The 17746-nt window shown below is 51.3% G+C and overlaps 1 protein-coding gene across 1 annotated transcript in view; it reads right to left on the minus strand.

Annotated features, from left to right (window-relative positions):
* Positions 1-17746, minus strand: part of Cfap77 (cilia and flagella associated protein 77) — a 147283-nt gene that overhangs the window by 16244 nt on the left and 113293 nt on the right. Inside the window, exon 5 of the mRNA XM_008843957.3 lies at positions 13442-13543. Coding sequence (XP_008842179.1) covers positions 13442-13543 — 102 coding nt within the window. The remainder of the gene's footprint in view (positions 1-13441; positions 13544-17746) is intronic.

The following is a 17746-nucleotide window of genomic DNA, read 5'->3' on the forward strand; positions in this document are numbered from 1 at the left end:
GATGGAGAGAACTTCACAGGCAGGGAGGTCTGCTTTCAATGGGCCTGTCAACAGTGACAAGTTGAGCTACCTGGAAGGGGAGGGTCCCCCTCTTCAGAACCTGCATGATGGGAGCCTGTTGGCTCTCTTCTGGGAAGGTCTCCTGCCACTAGGCTCCAGCTGCAGGGGCTCAGCCTGCCAACAGGCAGTGGGATAGCCTAGTGGGTGTGCCCAGGTCCAGGTGTTAACCTGCCCCTCGGAATATCAGGACACCAAAAGTCACCTTCGCTCTCATCTTCTGTGGACAGCAGGACTTTCCCTTTCAGCTCAAGAGAGAGCTCAGGAGTAAGGGGAGATGTGTTGCTAGAGACCCTCCTGTGAAGGGAACTGCCCTGGGGAGCCTGGCTGTCTCAGCAGCACCTGCCCCCAGGGGAGATCATGGCACTGTGGACATCTGGTCAACAGTCCTACATGGCCCCTGTTCAAAGTCACTGGTGGAAAGACAACCGAAGCGCCCGTTGACTTCGCCCACCACTGGGCACACAGAGCATCTGTCTATGGTAGAATCTGCGAGCGCGGTCACCTCAAAGCTGGGGCCTGTGCCTGCTGTGTATTGATTCTCTGGGTCATGCACAAATACCAGCACTTGCCAGACCTCAGTGAGGTCTTGGTGTTTGTGCATTAATCTCATCCCATCTCACAAGCATGGGTCTCGTTTGTTGCTTAGCGCCTCTTTGACAAGACAACACATGCAGGCCCACGCAGGGCTGGAGAGGCAAGCTGGGGAGAACCGGGAGGCTCACCAGGGCTGGAGAGGCAAGCTGGGGAGAACCGGGAGGCTCACCAGGGCTGGAGAGGCAAGCTGGGGAGAACAGGGAGGCTCACCAGGGCTGGAGAGGCAAGCTGGGGAGAACAGGGAGGCTCACCGGCGGATCCCTTCAAGGCTCTGCTGCTCATTTTGATGGAGGATCCGGCTGGGAGGAGACACTGGATCTCTGGTGAGCTTCAAATTCCAGAGCACCAAATTTTGCTGCTGAATCTGGACAATGGGGATTCCTTAATTACTTTCTCTGGAAATTTCCCTGACGGCGCTTTCACAGGTAGTTTTCCAGGCACACGGTTCCTCGGTTGACAGAGTCTTTGATTTTGTGCTCGATTTTAAATTAAGTCCTTTGCCATGCTGTTCATGTGGTGCCTCCCAGAACCTTGTTGCACATTCATATAGGCTGTTGAGCAACTCCTGCGTTACTGCCAGGGCGGCTGGGGCCACACTCACATGTTCGGTGTCTCAGCCTGTAGGAGTGGGGTGCACATTGGGGGTTGATGTCATCATTCCCCTCCTGTCTTACTGGAATAATGATCAAGAAGACATTCTTTCTGGTGTCTTTTAAGAACAGAACTTTTCCATGGCCGACGAAGGTAGCCATGTTAAATCACAAATAGGAATGTGAGAGCATCATGTTCTTGACCAGACAGTAAGAATGTCAATGCCATTTTCTAGACAGTGTCCAGGGGAAGTGACAGCAGGAGGCCAACAAGAGTCTTGGGGGGTAAAACCCTGCTAAGTGTACTCAGTAGACACTTGGCAAATATTTGCTGTATGAACCGAAGGATGAATGATGGATGGATGGACAGGTGGGTGGGTGGATGGATGGATGGATGGGTGGATGGACAGATGGATGGATGGATGGATGGGTGGGTGGGTGGATGGATGGGTAGATGGATGGACAGATGGATGGGTGGACAGATGGGTGGATGGATGGATGGATGGGTGGGTGGGTGGATGGATGATGGACAGATGGATGGGTGGATGTATGGACAGATGGATGGATGGATGGATGGGTGGGTGGGTAGATGGATGGGTAGATGGATGGATGGGTGGACAGATGGGTGGATGGATGGATGGATGGGTGGGTGGGTGGATGGGTGGGTGGATGGACAGATGGATGGGTGAATGGACAGATGGATGGATAGACAGATGGATGGATGGAAAGGTGGATGGACAGATGGATGGGTGGATGGATGGATGGATGGATGGACAGATGGATGGGTGGATGGATGGACAGATGGATGGATGGATGGATGAATACATGGGTAAAAGGACAGATGAATGGGTAAATGGATGGATCAATGGATACACATACAGGTGTATGGACAGGTGGATGGACACATGCATGCATAGAAGCCTGGATGGATAAGTAGATTAGGAGCCTACAGTGAGACCACAGAGCCCTTAGAAATGCAGCTGCTTTGCTCAATTTCAGCTCTAGGTAGAACAGACATTTCATTTTCTTTAGTGTCTTTACCGTCTCCTTCCCAGTGACTTGAAGGTCCACCGTAGGTTGCATGTGACGTGAAATAAGATATTCAAGTGTTGGATAAAGCAGGGATTGAAGTGAAACACAAGTATATTCGAGCCCATGAGCCCAACAGTTTCTAACTCTTGTTCAGTTTCTGTCATGTGGGGCGCAAGGGAGCACACCGTCAATGCAACTGCACCTCTTCTATAGCACAAGGGGCAGCCTGACATGGGTTTTGAGGCAGATGGAGCTGACTTCCAATCTTGGCCCCAGCACTCTTCAGCTGTGTGACCAGGGGCCTCAATTTCTTACCCACAAAGCCAGGGTCACTCCGCCCATCCAGGCTGTGGGACCTCTGTTGGGCTCCTAGCATGGTGCCTGGTGCTCAGAGCTGGCATTTAAGACAAACTGGATGCTACTGTTGTCACTATGAAATGGTACACAAATTTTACAGAGACTTTTCCTGAAGGTGCTCTCCAGCCAGGATTTTTACACAGATTCCCACATAATGAGCCCAGTGGCACCTGGTATGCATCTTCACCCGTGGTTTTGGTTAAAACCTGTAGAAGTGACGTTCAAACAGACAAGCTATGCCTATGGCTGAGGACGAAAACGTGTCACTGACCAGCACAGGCCACAGATTCCAGTCAGTTCCCTGTCGTTGCAAGGCAGGTCTCTACCTTCTGACACTCAGAGAGCTCTGCCCCTAAGAGCATTCAAGAACCTGGCACCCATGCAAAAAGTAACTGCCTTGGGGAATTTGCAGGGTTGTCATGTAAAGGGGAAGCCAGAAATTCTAGGGGGCTTTGAAGCCAGAAATATAACCAGGAGGTGGGAGGCAAGAGGAGGCAGATTTGCACTGCATTTGAGAAAGAAGCTGCTGTGGACTCATGAATTTCTCTCAAACCAAGCTTGAAAGTCCCAGTGGATAGTACTGGAGGTGACTGGGCCTGTGGGAGGTGAGCTGGGTAAGACAAGGTCATGTTCAGGGGCTCCAATGATGGGACTGGTGCCTATCTAAGGGGAGGACTTCCTTCCTGTCTACCATATACCTATTATGACAAAGTAGGAAGGTAGCTGGCTGGGAGCCAGGAAGAGGGCGCTTACCAGAGCCCGCCATGCTGTGGACTCAGTCTTGGACTTCCACCCTCCAGAACCAGAGAATGACATCTGCCACATCTGTGGTATTCTGTGACAGGAGCCCGAGCAGACCAGTACAGAAATTTGTATAGTTCTTGCCGTTGGAGGACCCAGGATGCTACTTAACACACTCATGGAAGTGCTCCCTCTCAACCCTAGTAAATACGTAGCTTGGACAATACTGAGAGAAAGTGGAGTTGACCTAGACCCAGGGAGCTGCTAAAAGTGGGAGTCTGAGAGCCACACCACATTTGCTGGATTGGGGTCCTGGAATCTTTATTTGACCCCGGGTACTGCTATGCTGAGAGGACACCAAGGCCTCATGAAGCCCAGAGCTTCTGCTGCTGAGTGACAGTCCTCTGGCCAGGCCTGGGCTGAGCATTTGTGAGCACTGGTTCCTCTTGATGACCGCTCATTTTGTAGCAATGGTGGCAGCCGTAAGGCAGGTTGGAACCCACAGCTGGTCCGCCGCTTCGAAGCCTGCAAGTTTAGCCACCTGCTACACTCGGTCTGCCTCCCACTTTTAACACAGCAAGCCTGGGTCTGGGATCAATGGCCTCTTTCCTCTATTTAGCCTTGGGGCCAAACTGCAATTTAAAAGATGTCAGAGGTTTTATCAAAGTCTAATGGCTTTCAGGGCAGTGGGCAGTGTGGTTTACTGCAAGGGCTTAAATCAGCCAGAGAAGGGCTGACCACGATCCTCTGGATACCCATCAAAGCCTCACTGCTGAACACTTTTCCCTTCCCTCCCCTCTGCAGGCCCTGCACTTAACACCACTGGCCCCTGACCTTAGCTGCAGGCCCTCAGCTCTTATTGGCTCTTCTGGAGCTTGAATTTGAGGCTGCCAATCAAATCTAAGTCCCTGCTGGGCGCCTTGCTATTAACCCTATTAACCTTGGGCATGTGATTTTAAGCCTGTGAACCTTGGGCTCCCCATTGCCGAGGTGAGGGGCTCTTTCCTAACACTGGATTACTGAGAGATTGACATGAAATGGGACAATTCACAGAAGCACTCAGGCTGGCAACCTAGAAAGAACTCAGCATGGGTAGGTGGAGGATGTGGTTGTCACTGCATCCATCTGGGAACTCTGCCTTGACCAGAACTTCATTCCTCTATGACTCCAGCCACAGGACTTTGGTTAGACCATCCACATGTGTTTATGTCACTCTAAGGTACCACTTCCCAAGAGGACTTTGAGTAGAGCAAGGGAAGAGGCCGGGGAGCCTCCGTGGTGTTCCCCCTTCCTCCCCAGGGGTGTGCCTCGATGCTAGTGTGGGTGCATCTGCATCCCCACAGGAGGCCAGTGAGGGCATGTTCTTTTCTTGCACAGCTTTGTACATTGTACCTGCTCCTTCATGAACCCTGAGTTTATCCCACTAAATCATAGAATGCCGCTTTACATTCTAGAACCCACTCCCGGTGCTAGAAGGCTCTGGGCTAATCACACCATCTGTCTTAGTACTGACTGACAGGAGGTGACAAGTGGGATGTGGAAGAAGACAGTTCAGAAGCAGCAGGTACCAGCCCAAACTTCTCCCTGAGTTCTAGGGTCCTTCTTAGCTCGGGGAAGGTTTATGCCCTTAGAGATAAGCTGGAAGAAGAAATTGAGAGCCCCAAAGTCTCTCCAACTCCCCAGTATTCACCGTGAGACTCTCATGAGATTAGAAATATATACCTGGGTTGGAAATTTACCTCAACTGGTCTAGCATGCCTGAAGGCATGGATTTGAGACCCAGCACTGCACAAACCAGGTGTGGTGGTGCACACCTGCAATCCTAGCACTTGGGAAGTAGAGGCAGGAACACCAAGCGTTCAAGACAAGGGGCTGAAGAGATAGCATGGCGGTCAGAAACATACCGCTCTTGCAGAAGTCCTGAGTTTGGTTGTGGCTCACAACTGCCTATAACTCCAGCCCTGAGGGGACCTGACGCCCTTTATCGGCCTCCTCGGGCACCTGCATTCATGTGCACATACCCACACACAGATGCACACACATACACATAATTATTTATTTATTTATTTGTTTATTTATTTGGTCTTTTTTGAGGCAGGGTCTCCCCGTAGCCCCAGCCATCCTGGAACTCACTATGTAGACCAGGCCGAGGGGACCTGACGCCCTTTATCGGCCTCCTCGGGCACCTGCATTCATATGCACATATCCACACACAGATGCACACACATACACATAATTATTTATTTATTTGTTTATTGATTTGGTCTTTTTTGAGGCAGGGTCTCCCCGTAGCCCCAGCCGTCCCGGAACTCACTATGTAGACCAGGCTGGCCTTGAACTCACAGAGATCCACCTGCCTCTGCTTCCCAAGTGTTGGGATTAAAGGCGTGCGCCATCACGAAAGGCATACACATAATTAAAAATGAACTAAATCTTTAAAGAGTTCAAGGCCGGTCTTGACCACATTTATAACAAGTTTGAGGCCAACCTAGGATGCATGAGACCCTGTCTCAAGAAAATATGTGTTAAAACAAGCTGTCTTACTCTATTTTCTGTTTGCTTTTAACACAAAAGTAGAAATATTTTCAAACCCAGCATGGAAGAAGAACCTTCTGGATTAAACTGAAAATCCCCAGTTGCTGGTAGGAGTCAGGGGGCTGGGCCCTCAGGTTGCTGGATGGGATCTGAAGGCTGCCAGCCCTCAGCCCTCAGTGTTGGCTGCCCGGGTCCCTGGTCACCATCCCCTCCTCCACCCACACACGCCTCTTTCCTGATTTCCTGTTCCTATATCTTCAGCTCTGGCTATTTGCGACTTCCCAGCATTTGAGCATCAATGTCACTTCCTGAGCGGAAACCTCGAAAAGATACCAGATTATGTAAAGCCAACGAATCCCCTGCTCCTGTGCTCCCCCTGTCAGCTCTTCTGCACAAGAGCTGTTTATAATGGGGGCAGCTGTTTGTAGGGAGGGATGTCTTCAGCATCGGGCCTCTGAGTCACTCTCTCCATCGGTCCTCTTCTGCCTGCCAACATGTCCTCTTCCTGCATTCAGTGCCCTTCACAGAGACATCGAATGATTCTCATTCTAACTTAGAGAGCGACAGGATTCTTAAAATACACCAGTGAGAGGCCCAGGGAGGGGCTGCGGATCTGGCTCTGTCCTTCCCATCTGGGTCTGGAAAGCGGAACTCTGAGGTCGGATACCCCACGGCGGGGAGTGGTCCCTCTTTGTGTTAAGCCCTTTGGAGAGGTGGAGGCAGTGGGGTGGACCCAGTCAGAGCATCTCCAGGGTTTAACAGAGAGTTAACTTTTCAGCCAGTCATCATTTGTAAGAGAGCTTAAAGGTGGCAGAGAAAATCCTTCTCTAAGATTCAGCAGCTTTCCCTAATCGGCTGTGTCTCTGGGTGGCCCTGCTTGGCTGACTGCAGATGCATCTTTTTCCTTGGTCTCCAGCTCCTGTTAAGGAGCCAGGGGCCCAGGAGACTGGAGGCAAGGTTAGTCTTCCACGGAAAGAGGAGGCTGATCCTAGCATTCAGAGCACAAGAGCTTGTAAATCAAACTGTTAGCTTAATAGCCTGGGCCATTATTCTAAAGCAGTGGGGCTGAACCCAGAAACCAAATGAAAATGTAGTCAATTTGTTCATACTTTAGTGACTGAATGACTATGTAATGTTGGTGGGGATTCGTGCTGCAGAGAGGCCAGGGCTAAGGGAGAGGCTGGAGTGTGTGGGTAGACTTGGAGGGTGAGAAGTGCCTGGGCAAAGCCCCTTTCCTTTTGTATATGGGGTGTGTGTTCATGTGTGTGTGCAGATGCATGTGCTCCTTGTGAGGTCCAGAAGTCAGCATCCGCTGTCTGCCTCTATCGCTGTCCACCTTAATTTTTGAGATAGAGTCTCTCACTGAACCTGGAGTTCACTGATTCAACTGGGCTGTTTGGCCAGCAAGCCCCATGGGTCCTCCTGTCTCTGCTGCCCTAGGGCTAGGATTACAGACACCTGCTGCCACATATGGCTTTTTCTGTGGGTGCCAGGGATTCAAACTCAGGTCTTCATGCTTGTGCAGCAAGCACTTTACCCAGTGAGCCATCTCTCCTGTCCCTAAAGCATGCTTTCAAAGGAATGCCTCAGTTATAACACGATCTTGGCTATAAAGACCCAGCCCTGGAAGTCAATAGCCTTCACTGCCTGGATAACACAGCACTGGCCTTCATGGCTGATGGAAATGGAATATGAGAGACCAAGCTTGGCTGTCATCATGTGAGCACTTGGCCAGACACAGAGAGAAGAACTGGGCTCAGCAGGAGGTTAACCACCTGAAGGACGTGCAGGAAAGAACACCGAATCTCCAGCTTCTAAAATTGTATTTGGAGTCTTGGTTTCACTGTGTAGCTCAGGCTACCTCAAACTATTGCTCCTCTGGCTTCTGCCTCTCCCTGGGATTATAGGTGTATACTGCCATGCCTGGCTAAAACATTTTTAAAAATAGATTGGTGGGTTTTTATGAAAATCACATGTGCTCACTAAAAAGTGAACCCACATAGAAAATAGCGAGCACACACGAGAGAGAAAGAGAGAGAGAGAGAGAGAGAGAGAGAGAGAGAGATCCATCACTCTGGCCCCTAGCACAGTCACTGTGTGGAACCCTCTTCCTGACTGTTGGTAGTGTTATAGACCCATGGGGACGGACAGTGCTCTATCCAGGAGGGGTCTCTAGCTTCCTCCTAGTCATATTTAGTTAGGTGGCGATCAGTGAAGTCAAAGACGAGGTTTTCTGCTGCTGACTCTCCCAGCGTAGACCCCAGGCACCAGCCCGTCTGCAGTGTCCTGAGCAGTGCTATGTCTGCATTTGGAAGCACTGGCCCAGATATATTTGGGCAGAGGATAAACCACTTGTTTGTCATGGCTTATGATTAGGTGACCATAGACTGGATATTGTAACCAAGAGCAATGGTCAAAAGGGGACTATAGGGGGAGGGCAAGTGGGGAGTGTGGTCTCCCTACCTGGAAAAAGCATGTGGGTAGGATGGCCAGCCAGTACTTGGATACAGCCACAGTTACAGGAACTGTCATCACCTCCCAACCCTGGAGCTACCAGCCAAGGTTGGCCATTCAGGTTGTGAACACTGTGTCTCTAGGGAAAGTGCTGTTCCAATCTTCCCCCTCATCTCTCTCTCTCTGCCTATCCATCTGTCAGTCTCATCACCTCTCTGTCCATCTCGCCTCGATGGAATGGCTGGGAAGTCCATGGAGGTGGCAGCCACCAGCCTCAGTCTGACTGCTTGACCACCATGTTCTCCAATCAGAGAACAGGATTTAGCACTGAGGTGCTCAATGGAGAAATTTGTGAATGAATGTGTGGATGAGTAAATGGATGGATGGGTAGGTGAATGAATTGATAAGTATGTGAATGAATGAATGGATGAGTGAATAAATGAATGAACACTCACCATCATATTCACGATATTCATTGCTGGCTTTTTGGAGGCTGAGGGCATTGCTTAATTCCATGCCCGAGTTTCCTCCTCAGACCCTCCCAGCAGCTCCACTGGGGAACTTCATCAACTTGTTGTTTTGTTTTTTGTTTTTTTGTTTTTTTTTTTTTTTGGTTTTTTTGAGACAGGGTCTCCCTGTAGTCCTAGCTGGCCTGGAACTCACTATGCAGATCAGGCTAACCCAATCACAGAGATTTGCCTGCCTCTTCCTTCCAAGTACTGGGTTTAAAGGCATGCGCCACCATACCTGGCTCTCATCAACTCATTTATACAGAAGAGGAAGCAGGTCTTAGCAGGGCAAAACCACCTGTCAGAGCACGCCACACCACCATTTGACCCTGCCTGACACTGGAGGCCCTCTGGCAAACACAGAGAGCAGCCCATTCCCACCTCCCCAGCATCAGCCTCCGCCTCCTCTGCTGCCCCAGCACACACTACAAACAGCAATAGAGCCCCTATGTCACTGGGAGCAGTTAGGGTCCAGCCCAGTGGCTCTTCCCTTGGGGGATGGGGCGATGAGTTCATATCCTCCATCTTGGAACCCAAGGAAGGGTCTGAGTTGTTTCCCTGATGGTTTACTCTAGGTTCAGGGTCCTTCACCTCTGAGAGTCTTGGCTCCACCTCCCACACAGTCCCTTAGCCAGGTAAGAAGAAACTAAGAGTCTTCATCCACAATAGGTCTCCAAGGGCTGAACCTACACTCCCATTCTTGGATATGGAGACAGGTTCCAAGCTCCCCGCTGCTGAGCTGGGCCCTCACATTATGAACGTCTTAGAAGGCTCCAATCCAGCTGCTAGCTGACCCTTTATGCCGGCACTGCTATCCTATGGCAATTGCAGGATACAGGGACCAGAAGGAAGGCAGGGCCACCAGGCTGCCTGCTGGGTCTCCCCAGGGTCCTGAGAAAGCAGCCACACAGTGGATATACCACTGCCTTCCCTGGCCTGCTCCTCTCACCCTGTGGGTGTGGGGGGGTCTTCACGGCCCCCTCGTGGCTGACTGAGAGGGAGCAGAGAGCAGCCTGCCTGACATGGTGACCCAGCCCGTGGGGTGGCCGCCTCGCCCTGCCTGCTGCTTTCTCGTGTGAAAGGTGTTTAATTATTTCTGACAGAGTTCAGCGTCGGCATCTGTTCGTGAGCGGGGAGAGTCCATTTAGGTTATCCATCACCCTGACAGGTTCAACTTTTTTGGAAACGCTTTTTGCCATCATAATGGGACCAGGGTGGGGGCGGTGGATCAGTCACAACACTCAACCCAGACAAAGACCCTCCTGGGGCTTCATGTACCTCAACACGACAGCAGCCAGCCTGGCTTGGCTGGCGGGCCTTCTGAGGATAGTCTCATTGGTGCTAGTGGGGATGTGGTGCTGGGTCATCTGTGTGTGTGGGAGGGTCTCTTTATGTCAGATTTGGGAAACTTTTTGCTCATTCTGAGCTGGTCATTCATTCATTCATTCATTCATTCCAGATGCTTACTGCCCCTCTCCTCTGTACCAGGCACCCTGCTTAGCTCCAGGGACACAGGTGGGCACCTGCAGGCTTCGTCTTTATGGACTCACATTTTACTGGGAAAGACGAAAGACTGCCTATTTAGTTATCTAACTACAAGTTGCTAAGCCCTGACCAGAAAGCAGCGAGGTGCCTTTGGCTGTGAGAAGAAATGTGCTGGGAAGGAGTCTCAGGAGGCTCCAGACTAAGGTGGCTCCAGTCAGATCTCGGATCCATTTCTTATAGGGTACATTCCTTCACCTCACTGAGCCTCAGTGTCCACACTGGTGGAATGCTACCTGTGAATAATGTTCATCCCAAACTCCACATTTGCTCCGGCCTCATTTAATACTGTTGCTGACATTTATTATTCTAATGTTATGTGTCTAAGTGTATTGCCTACACGTATGTAGATGCACCTGTGTTGTACAATGCCCATGGAGGTCTGAAGAGGGCTTAGGATCCCCTGGAACTGGAGTTACAGACAGTTGTTAGCCACCATGTGGGTGCTGGGATTCGAACCCAGGTCCTCTGCAAGAGCAACCAGTGGTCTTAACCACTGAGCCAGCTCTCCAGCCCCCTGTTGCTGACATTATACTTCCCAGAAGTGGGGGCTCTGCATGTGAGAACGCATAACAGCAGCCCTTGGAGGTCTACGTGTCTCTCCTCTGTGGAGCAGGCACCTGGGGCAGAACCGCTCTGAGAACCCTGCACACATTGCCCTCTCCTGGGCAAACATGGTGATGGAAGCGCTAACTTGCAGGCTCCCAGGGGCATCCTTAAGGGACACACAGGAATGGTTGGGGCTTGCCCCTCTGTCTTACGGTAGTGTGTGTACTGGTGTGAGGACTGCAGCACTGAGTTGGGGCCAGCCGCCCTAGAAAGGCTGGAAGAGGCAACTGGCCCTGCCTCACCTGCACAATGGGATCTGGATGTTGTTTCTGAGGATGAAATGACATCATCCACATAACCAGCCACCTGTGATGCCTGCCACCCAGAAAGCCTTGTCAGAACTGGGTGTCTGCTATTCCTAACGGTACGCAGAACAAATTCCATTGCTCAGAAAAGTTCTGGGCTGGTGAGACAAATTCCCTTTTGCTAAGAGCAACATTGAATCATTTCTGCCCTAGAGCTCCTGCCAGGGCCAGCTCTCCATGGTACTTAGGTAGGGAAGACCCTTTGTGCTGCTAAGCGGGGGGCACCCACACATCATCCTTTGTCCGGAGTTAGAGATGGGGGAAGCTGTAAATAGAGGCCTCCTGGAGGGCATATTGTGCCTGTGGAGCCAGGGGTGGATGAGAGAGGGTCCTGGTGTCACTCCAGTGGCTGTATGCCTCAGTCACCAGCATGAGGAAGAAGAGGGCCACAGAGAAGGGGCCTGGGAGGAGGTGGGAGGAGGCAGATGACTTCAAGAGAAGCTGGTGGATGGATGGTTTAAAAGGAGGTACAGCCGGGTGTGGTGGTGCACGCCTTTAATCCCAGCACTCGGGAGGCAGAGGCAGGCGGGTCTCTGTGAGTTCAAGGCCAGCCTGGTCTACATAGTGAGTTCCAGGACAGCTGGGGCTACAGGAAGACCCTGTCTCAAAAAGACCAATAAATAAATGAATGAATGAATGAATGAATGAATAATAAATAAATAAATAAATAAATAAATACATATATAAAGGAGGTACAATGAGGAAGATGGAGAAACGGGAGGAGGGTTGCACTGTTGAGACAGAGCTGACGACAGGCGTGGAGTGACAGTGTGGTGGTGATCCTGCCATCTCCTGATCTGGACTTGGTCTTAGCCTTTCCTGGGCTGATGGGCGGTGGGGCACATGGTCACTGACATATGTTGATGGAGGCCACTTGGGCAGGACACGAGAGGCTGCATCCAGCAGGGAAAGGCAGCTTTCGCGGTAGAGTTCAGCAGCTTGTTCAAATACATTAGGCTCAGGAAGGCAGCGGTCCCTTCACCGCCTAAATTGCAGTTTAAGGCAGCACAGCAGCCAAGACGGCTGGCTGGCAACGTTGCCTCGTGCAGCTGTCTAGATGGGGCCAGGGATGTCCCTCATGACCTTCTAGAAAGACTCTTTCTGCCAAAGTTAGGCGTATGCAGCTTTCTTCCTGTCCCAGAGCCAGGTTCACAAGGCCCCCATTTCCCTTATTCTGTACACCCCCCTCAACACACACACTGTCGTTTTTTGCTAAAAACTACTGAATGTGAGTCCCTTTCTGGGTGTTACAGGGCTCTATGACTGAAAGAATGCAGGGTCAGCTCCGAAGCCAGAGTACAGGCCACCCCTGCACCCTGATCCAGGTCGCAGGCCTTGGTTGGTGTGTCATGTGCATACTCCAGCCCCCATGGGCCTCTGACTGTCCGTCTTCAGGGTGTCATCATCCAGGCACCTGAGGACACAGCTTGTTTCCACAGCCAGTCCCTAGGAGCTGAAGGAGGTGTGTTAGGACCATGTCACTGGAGTAGGGCTCCACCTACACAGCCTCTGTCCAGCAGGTAGACTGCCATCCTAGCTCTGCGGTCAGATGACCTGGGAGTCACCCAGACCCTGCTTCTTTCTAGCATTTTCCATGTTTCCTGTCCATAAAACAGGTCACTATCAGCAGTCGCCCTGTGGATGTACATTAGGAGTCTCAGCTGAGGGCTAGGGGATAAGGATAAGTTCCCCAGAACCCATGTAAAGCCAGATGTGGCAACATGCATTTGCCTAGTGCACCTAGAGTGAGATTAGGAAAGTCCCTGGAAGTCTGTGGTGTCTGTGACAGTGAACGAGAGACTCCACCTCCACCTAGGCAGAAGGTGAAGACTGACACCCAGGGTTGTCCTCCGACCTTTATATACACGTCATGGACACACATACATACACTCATATGCACACATGTACACTACCCCCCAACATGACATACACATCACATACACACACACCAAAAAGAAAGAACCTCAGCTGCTAAGCGGGCTCGGCATCTGACTGAGGAAGCCCTCACGGGTGTTAGTTACCCCCGCTGCTGCTGTCGTCTGGTCTTATGAGAACTCCGAGACAGCAAGTGAGCAGCGGCCAGGGAAGAAAGGGGACGACAAAGGGTACTGACCTTCTGGAAGTGGGGCATGTGCCAGGCCGCATCCAGCTCTATAGGAGGCTTGTACTTCCTCAGCTGACTGCTCCGAGTCTCATACAGCTTCCCCAGGATCACCTGCAGGCCAGAGAGGCAACCGAGACTCTTACCTGGCTAGCTGGAGAAGCTGGGTGTGATGGGATTTAGAATCACCATGGAAACAAACCTCTGGGCATGTCTGTAAGGGGGGTTCGAGATTGGGTTGATTGAAAAGGGAGCTCTCATGCTAAATGTGGGCCACACATGGACTGGTGTCTTGGTTAAATAAAAAAGACAGTGAGCTGAGCACCAGCGTTCATCTCCCTCTGCTTCCTGACTGTGGATGCAACGTGACCGTCTGCCTCACGTCCTGCATGCCTTCCCCGCCATGATGGAGGACCAGCTGCCTCACGTCCTGCATGCCTTCCCCGCCACGATGGATGATACCCTCAAACTGAATTAAACTAAAACCTTCCTTCCTTAAGGTGGTTTTCTCAGGCATTTTGTCACAGCAGCAAGACCAGTAACACACCAGGGAAATCTCCAAGGGACATTAGGTCAGAGGTTCAGATCCTGGGGTGACAGACTCCAGGGTAATTTTCCTCCTGGTCCTGATCTTTCTCCTGGGCTGTCTCACAGCACTGACGCACTGGCCCTGGCCCTATCTACAGACATGGTTGGTTTGGTTTCTGGTTTGATCCTAGAACACAACTCGGGGCTCCCATAAGCAGCCATTGTGAGGGGTCACTCTTGAACCCTAACCCTTCCTAAGGCTAACAGTTTCTGTGATTCACAGGGACCCCTGGTGTCTGGGTGAAAAAATGTATGACTTGGGGGGTGTCACTGTCCAGTGGGCGGAGCTCCCCATGATGGCCTGCTGAGGAGGAGGAGGAAGGAAGGTGGACACTTCTGGGGTGTATCTAGAGCCTGGGAAGTCTCTAGTGGGCTTCAGAGGCAGGGAGGCAGGGAAAACCCATTCCTCCGAACCCCAAGTTCATGCCCACCGACAGGTGCTAGCAGGTCCACAGCAAGAGTCCTGTAGCCCATGGGGGTCTGCCGAAGACTGAACTGTGACCCCTCTAAACTCAGATGATCCAGCCTAACCCTGTGTGTGACTGTGTGTAGATGAGGCCTTTGAGGGGTATATCAAGATTAAATAAAGTCAAGGGTTAATAATGTGAATAGAGCCCTTAGAAAAAGATGGGGGAGGGGCTGGAGAGATGGCTCAGCGGTTAAGAGTGCTGGCTGCTCTTGCAGAGGACATGGGCTCGACTCCCAGCACCCACATGGCAGTTAACCATCCTTAACTCCAGCTCCAGAGGAATCCGACACCCTCTTCTGACCTCCGCGGCATTGCATGACATGGGTGCTCTTACATACATGTAGGCAATACACTCGTACACATAAAATAAAAAATAATAATAAAAGACAGCAGGCGTGGTGGTGCACGCCTTTAATCCCAGCACTCAGGAGGCAGAGGCAGGCGGATCTCTGAGTTCGAGGCCAGCCTGGTCTACATAGTGAGTTCCAGGACAGCTGGGGCTACAGGGAGACCCTGTCTCAAAAAGACCAAAAAAAAAAAAAAAAAAAAAAAAAAAAAAAAAAAAGAACAAGATGTTCTCAAAAGAGCACATGTGTTCCATCTCCAGCCAGGACACAGTGGAAGCCAGTCACCTGTTAGCCAACGAGGGACTTTGGCAGAAACCAGTCCTGCTCACGCTTTGGTATTGAACCTCTAGAACTGGGAGAAGACGGAGGCCTGAAGTTTAAGTCTCCAGTCTGTGGCGGTTACAGAATTCTTCCTAGACCAGGGATGCAGGGTTCAAGGCCTCCAGCTGAGGAGAGGCTGAGGACCCTGCACTTGAACCAGGCACCCTGTGCATAGTCAAGCTTAAGGGTGGCTTCATTAACTCACTGTAATCCTCAGCAAAGCAAGAATCTTTCCAGGAATGGAGGTCAACAGCCCCATGTTCACACCCAGGGCAGAGTTGGGTCCATGCCTGAAGTGGGGGTTTGGTGAGGCACAGGTACCCAAAGGATCCAGCCTCTGGGGGGGTCTTCCCTCTGCCCCCTGCCCCTTCTTTCCTGCAGCCTTTGATGTAGTCGTTCTCTGAGGACAGGACCATAGGATGGGCCAAGGGTTGAGCCTTAGCTGGCCTATATCTGGACTCCATACGTTTTTAATAACTGTGCTGGGTACTATCTGTAGCATAGAAGCTCAAACTTTAAAATGACAACTGCCCCATCTTAGATCCTTTCATGTTTTAGCATATAAGCGTAGCACCCTAGGGCCTGGCCTGAAGGAAACTTGAGGGCCGTGTGGGAGCGAATGAACTAGTAGAATCTGGGGAAGGACAGTGGGCCTTGTCTCTACTGATTTGTCCTGTCGAGCCATTCTGTTAATGTGATGGAATGAGTAAACTTCCAAGCCTGTTAGGCCAGTTTTCCTCTCTGTCTTCTAGAACAGGGTTGAGACTTTAAACCAAGGCAGAGAAGCTATCTAGTCAGAGGCCGACAAGCCGGGCTCAGGAATGGGAGGGACATACCCTGTGGCCTTTCCAATGCTCCAGTCCCCTTGCTGGAAAAAGCAAATCCACACCTGACAGGGTTCTTATAGGAGCTGCTGACCTAGGCTTTGAGTGGAGTAGCTCACTGGATGGCAGCTGTCACCAAGAACTTCATTAGGGGTCATTGCTGTCCAGAATTCAGGGCCTCCTCAGCAGCCTTGCAGGCCTGCAGCTGAGCCAGGCTTCTCCTGAGATGGTGGTGATTCAGCCTTGAAAACTGACCATCTTCCCAGGCCTGGTAAATTGTAAGCAGCCCAGACAGTGGCCCCAGCACCTGGTGGGTCCACAGCCTTGTGCAAAACAGTGCAGCTACAGAGACTCAGAGCAGTGTGCAGCGGGGACGGCTCAGGGGGTGAAGTGCTTGCCACGCATCAGATCCCCAGCACCTACATGAAAAACTAGCTGTGACTGCACATGTCTATAACCCTGACACTGGGGAAGTGGGGACAGGACGATCCCTGGGGCTCGCTGGACAGCCAGGCTACATGAACCAGTGAGCTCCAAGTTTGATGAAAGACTGTCTCAAAAAACAGGGTGGAGAGTGATTGAGGACACCAAATTTGACCTCTGGCTGCTATGCACACACACACACACACACACAAACTTGGAATGAGACGAGAACTCCAAGATGGTTTTAGAGTTTTCTGAGAGCCTACTGTGTACTAGGGGATGGGGTTCAGGACATAGTACCCCAAAACACGCTACTTTTGCATCTTGAAAAGGGATACCCAGGAAGTTCCCCCTGGCCCCACCCTCATGCCACACCCTTCTTCCTTGAGACAGGATCCACATCCCAGGAAGGATGCTCTGCCCATCTGCCACAGGGCCCTGAGACCCTACTGAAGGACTGACTTCCTTCCTACAGGAAGAAGGGACCTCGTCTCTGAAGACATGGGGCTCAGAGGGGACTGAACACACAGGCCTTGCCGGTCACCATCTGGTCATATACGGTCCACACCTCTTTCCTAGGCTGACCAGCTACTTCTCAAATGCAGCCTATTTCTTATGGTCCTCACTCCTTGCAGAGGCTCTTAGAGAAAACTTCAATCTATACAGTCTTGTCTCGTTCATCTCTTCCACCACACAGGCTTTAGCCATGAACCCAGGATGATTGAAGGACAGATACTTTTCCTCTGCTATGTAGGCTCAGCATGGTGAGTCTCTGTGTATATGCCCACTGTGGAAACGGAGTCCCTCAGGGTAGAAGGACTCACCAAAGTCGGGACCAGCTCAAAATGAGCAGTTGGGGTGGAGTGAACTCACTGCTGCTCACAGGTCTCTGCTGAAGCAGGAGGTAGAGGATGGGGCTGTGGATGTTCTGAAAACTCGATGTTGATTAAAACATGCAGCTCCTGTGCTATAAAGCAGTTTGATGCTAATGCTCCCTCTGAAACCAGCTGTTATACAGCAAGTTGACTCTTTGCTGAGCTGTTAACCAAGAGACTAACTACAGGCCACTTTTTAAAACATTACTTCCATGCTGGGCTCTCTGGTGAATGCCAGACTGCCAGGAGGCACCCATCCTATGGGTACCACAATCCCTGCCTGGGAAAGCTCCCTTGAACCCCAGTTTGGCCCTAGAATACTTTTGCTGATCCCCTGGTGTAGTAGTAACCAGCAAGCAAAGGACCCCAGCTTCAAGAAGAGCCCACATTGTGGGGCCAGACACATCAGATTGAATGGTGATGGAGAGAGTGGCTTCATCTTTACGTGTGTGTGTGTGTGTGTGTGTGTG

Source organism: Nannospalax galili, unplaced genomic scaffold (genome assembly GCF_000622305.1).
Source record: "Nannospalax galili isolate Female #2095 unplaced genomic scaffold, S.galili_v1.0 scaffold300, whole genome shotgun sequence".
In the NCBI taxonomy this organism is placed as follows: Eukaryota; Metazoa; Chordata; class Mammalia; order Rodentia; family Spalacidae; genus Nannospalax; species Nannospalax galili.